This window comes from Pristiophorus japonicus, chromosome 15, assembly GCF_044704955.1.
Source record: "Pristiophorus japonicus isolate sPriJap1 chromosome 15, sPriJap1.hap1, whole genome shotgun sequence".
Lineage (NCBI taxonomy): Eukaryota > Metazoa > Chordata > Chondrichthyes > Pristiophoridae > Pristiophorus > Pristiophorus japonicus.
In genome coordinates this window covers 106,766,843-106,771,576 of record NC_091991.1, presented here as the reverse complement: position 1 = coordinate 106,771,576, position 4,734 = coordinate 106,766,843, and the positions used below count along the sequence as shown (strand labels likewise).

At 48.2% G+C, this 4,734-nt stretch overlaps 1 protein-coding gene across 1 annotated transcript; it reads left to right on the top strand.

Annotated features, from left to right (window-relative positions):
* The first annotated feature begins 2,964 nt into the window (after positions 1 to 2,964).
* foxl3 (forkhead box L3) lies at positions 2,965 to 4,390 on the top strand. Its single transcript, XM_070901733.1, has 3 exons — positions 2,965 to 3,071; positions 3,190 to 3,358; positions 3,917 to 4,390. Exons 1-3 carry the CDS (start codon positions 2,965 to 2,967, stop codon positions 4,388 to 4,390), a joined length of 750 nt encoding a protein of 249 aa, XP_070757834.1.
* Positions 4,391 to 4,734: the final 344 nt, after the last annotated feature.

Sequence of the window (4,734 nt, the reverse complement as noted above, 5' to 3'; positions counted from 1 at the left end):
GACGGAATTGAGTGTAATATCTCCAAGTTTGCAGATCACACTAAACTGGGTGGTGGTGTGAGCTGTGAGGGGGATGCTAAGAGGCTGCAGGGTGACTTGGACAGGTTAGGTGAGTGGGCAAATGCATGGCAGATGCAATATAATGTGGATAAATGTGAGGTTGTCCATTTTGGGGGCAAAAACACGAAGGCAGAATATTATCTGAATGGCAGCAGATTAGGAAAAGGGGAGGTGCAACGAGACCTGGGTGTCATGGTTCACCAGTCATTGAAGGTTGGCATGCATGTACAACAGGCGGTGAAGAAGGCAAATGGTATATTGGCCTTCATAGCTTGAGGATTTGAGTATAGGAGCAGGGAGGTCTTACTGCAGTTGTACAAGGCCTTAGTGAGGCCTCACCTGGAATATTGTGTTCAGTTTTGGTCTCCTAATCTGAGGAAGGACGTTCTTGCTATTGAGGGAGTGCAGCAAAGGTTCACCAGACTAATTCGAGGGATGGCTGGACTGACATATGAGGAGAGACTGGATCAACTGGGCCTTTATTCACTGGAGTTTAGAAGGATGAGAGGGGATTTCATAGAAACGTATAAGATTCTGACAGGACTGGACAGCTTAGATGCGGGAAGAATGTTCCCGATGTTGGGGAAGTCCAGAACCAGGGGACATAGTCTTAGGATAAGGGGTAGGTCATTTAGGATCGAGATGAGGAGAAACTTCTTCACTCAGAGAGTTGTTAACCTGTGGAATTCCTGCTGCAGAGAGTTGTTGATGCCAGTTCATTGGATATATTCAAGAGGGAATTAGATATGGTCCTTACGGCTAAGGGCATCAAGGGGTATGGAGAGAAAGCAGGAAAGGGGTACTGAGGGAAAGATCAAGCATGATCTTATTGAATGGTGGTGCAGGCTCGAAGGGCTGAATGGCCTACTCCTGCACCTATTTTCTATGTTTCCATGTTTCTATATTGAAGGGTGCAAGATGCCTGTGAGTGGATTTTTTAACATGTGGTGACCGTTGCACACCAGCCACCACATGGGCGTGACAGAGCTAGGTCTTGGTCCAGGGGCAAGGATTAACCAAGGCGACTGGAGACCAGCTCTGCTGCACAGACCTAGTGCACACACATATCGCAGTGTGAGCTGGCCCGTACTGCCCCTCGGCCCTCGCCTCTACTGGGCCCCGAACTCATGCCTCTCCTGGGCCCGATCACATCCCTCTACAATCTCTTGCCACTCCTGCACCCCGACCTCACCGCTCCTGCTCTACCTGCCCACGCTCCAATCAGCGACCTGGACCTTGGTGACGTCCAATCCAGTCTCCCTCTTCACAGCTGTTGCACCTTGAAGTAGCATGCTCCTTTGAAGGCCCTGACCTGCTGATCGCCCGTGCAGGACTCTTTTATACACTGGAACTAGCAGACAAAATTGCAGGGTTATGGGAAAAGAGCAGGGGAGTTTGAGAATAAGATGGCTCGTTCAAAAAGCCAGCACAGGCAGGTTGGGCTGAATGGCATCCTCCAGTGCTGTACAATTTTACGCCCACACATACCGACAATGTCCAGTCTGGAATGGGTGCCTGGTGAAGCCCACCTGCAGACTCAGCCTCATACAGAGCCACCGTCCCAACAATCTGCTTAGATTTGCCAAAACAAAATAGATAATACGCTGGCTCACATAAATGCTAACTGATTTCACCATCAGCTGGCGACGGGACATTTAATGGCATGGTGCAATATTAAACATGCTGCAGAAATTCAGCTCCAAAGGCCAACACATGTCTGGAGGTGAAATTTAGAGTCTGATGAAGTTTTACTGAGACAGTACATCGAAGGGTTCTAGAGCAGGTAGGGAGAACCTGTTTCCACTGGTCGGAGGGTCAGGATCAAGAGGACGCAGATTTAATGTCATTTGCCAAAGACCTGGAGGGGAGAATTTAATTTACCGAGTTGTGATGTGGAATGGATTGCCTGAAAGGGCGGTGGGAGCGGATTCAATGGGAACTTTCAGAAGGGAATTGAATCTATAATTGGAAAAGGAACACTTGGCAGGGCTGTGGGAAAGTAGCAGGGCAGTGGGACTTCATGGATAGCTCCTTCAGAGAGCAGGCACTCCACAATGGGCCGAATGGCCTCCTTCTGTGCTTCCAGTATTGAGAATCCGCAAATACAGCAGCTCTGAGTGTGTACAAAGCAAAAGCCCTCTTTGGACATTATCAACAGAGCAGAAGCAGTATTTAGCCAGTCCCAGTTATCTGCCGGCTATTCCTTGAATTCTCCCCATATATCAAAGCCCACACAAGCAGCAATGCTCCCGCCGGCTGTTTCCCTTTCAACTTTCTCTATTTGTCAGAAATCACTGAAACTCTCTGTTCCGCCCGCTTTGAACGCAAGACTCTGCCTTAGTCAAGGAAATACAATTTATGTCTATTATCTTGCATTACAGATTGCATCAGGCCCACTTGTAGTGCTGGCTCGGGCAGATTGCCGCGAGAGCCATGGTTTTCGCTTGTTGTAAATACATATTTGCTAAATGAGTGAAGTCTTTGCCTTTCCAAAAAGAAAACAAAGAGCAAGACAAAAAAACAACTAAATTACAGCGTTGCTCTCTAATATCGGGCGCAGCACGCTCTTGTTGTGTTTGTGGGGATATTATGGTATATCACGTTAGACCACCCACACGGAGCCCGGCTACTGGTTGAACACACCGAGTTCAAAGGTTCACGCGAGAATTAACCAATTTAATAAGTTATTACCAGTCTTATAGCCAGATTAAATAGTAGATAGTGAAGGAGTGTCCCCGCGGACCGCTGTCTGAAGGAACTCCGAGGGGTTTTAAAACCCAGCACTTGCTATTGATCGGCAGGAAGCCGGTATAGGATCAGTTACTCCAAGGAGTCCTTGCCACTAAGTGTGTGTCATTTTAGTGATTTTTGCTCCATTTGCTGGGGAGCGCTCACAATTTGGCAATGTTTGATAATTCTCAGTATCCTTACAACTGTTTCAATTACGATGGCGATGATTACCCGCCCTGTAGTTCTGACGAGGAGAAGAAGATCTCTCGACCTGCCTACAGGTAACCTGTGTATTCCGATCTATTGAGAGCTTGGTTTGATTGAGAGGGAGGGAGGGACGGGTGTGGGGATAAGAGAATGAAAGGCTCAGACAAACTAATACACGCTTTATCTTTGCAGCTACATTGCCTTGATTGCAATGGCCATCCAGCAGGGTCCTGGCAACAGAGTGACCCTCTCCGGCATTTATGACTTTATCATGACGAAATTCCCCTACTACAGGTCAAACCAAAGAGCTTGGCAGAATTCCATCCGGCACAACCTCTCGCTCAACAGCTGCTTTGTGAAGGTGAGCTGTCAGGCCGCGGCTACCTTGTTCTATCGCGTCTAAAACCGCCTTTGAAAAGTTTGTTGGCTTCTAAGGGTATTGGGGAGGAGGTGGGAGCGAGGGGCAAGGGGCGAGCCGAGCCCTGGGCTGAGGCTGTGTACAACTCGTTTGCTTTCATTTCTACTCGATAATTTTCCAAGTGCCTGCTACTTTCCGTAAGCGGTCTCCACTTGTTCCAATACAAGTGAGATTATCGATAACCCTCGATAGTTTAACTTTGAAAGATGCCTTTACACCGGCCGAGGAACAATTTGCTGCTATGTCACATTCGGAATTCCCTAACACACTCCAGTGGCCGCGGAAATGCGTTTACATCAAATGTTGCGACCAAATCGGGATTGTAGATGCCACTTATTCAGTCATATTCAGTCCCGGACTTTAGCTGACTTACTGCTTAAATCGCAGCTAATTTAATTAGCGCTTTTTTTCTCAATTTAAATTAATTTCTTAATATAGAAAGCCCAACGGTGCTAATTTCTGTTATATAATGAACTTGTTATTGGATTTAAACGAACCCAGGTCCCGAGGTCGGAAGGGAACGAGAGAGGGAAAGGTAATTTCTGGACCTTTGCGCCAGGGTGCGAGTCGATGTTGGATCTGTTCGAAAACGGGAATTACCGAAGGAGGAGGAGAAGGAGGAGTGTGAGGCGGCTCCAGAAGTATCACTCCAACAGGGGCCAAGAGCCCCTGTCTCCCGAGCCAGGAGCAGTGCACAGCTTTTTACACGGCGGCTCCTGCGACGCGGAGAAGGCGGTCGGTTCCAAGACTGGGCAACTGGCGTCAGAGATATTCTTTGGGAACGAAAGCCCCAGCAGACCTCCCCGGGACAGCAGCCCTCTGCAGAAAGCCGAGTCAGAAATCAAATTTAGCATCGATTATATTCTGTCGGCCCCGGACCCTTTACCTGGGCTCAGACCCCAGCACAACTCGCAAAGCAACACACTCCGGCTGCTGGACCACCAACAACTCCAGCTACAGTTTTGGACAAAGTGAACCCATTTTACTGTAAGTAACGCCAGCCTTTGAGCGGAGAACGAGCGCTAAGACTTTGAGTGTTAAGCCTCATCCTGTGTCTGGTGAGAAGCCGTCCCAAGTCAAGGCGTGCTTCAATTCTTCCTCATCAATTGTCGTGTCTGAAAAATCTGCCCCATCCAACAGGAACTTTCAACCCAGCTTGGACCCCAGGCAGATGTCAGACTGCAATCATTAACCCTTGGGAGGGTTTACAAAGCATGCAGAGGCCATCTCCACATTGAACATTCTCCGTCCCATTAAGCAGCGGATGGACTTTACTTTGTAATGGTAACTTGTGAATGGAGTTGTGTAAATCATGTGTT

Bases quoted from the DNA above. Each gene is read 5' to 3' on its own strand.
- foxl3 (XM_070901733.1), top strand. From the start codon at position 2,965: ATGTTTGATAATTCTCAGTATCCTTACAACTGTTTCAATTACGATGGC. The intron at 3,072-3,189 runs GTAACCTGTGTA...TTATCTTTGCAG, and splicing joins ATCTCTCGACCTGCCTACAG to CTACATTGCCTTGATTGCAA. The intron at 3,359-3,916 runs GTGAGCTGTCAG...AAACGAACCCAG, and splicing joins TCAACAGCTGCTTTGTGAAG to GTCCCGAGGTCGGAAGGGAA.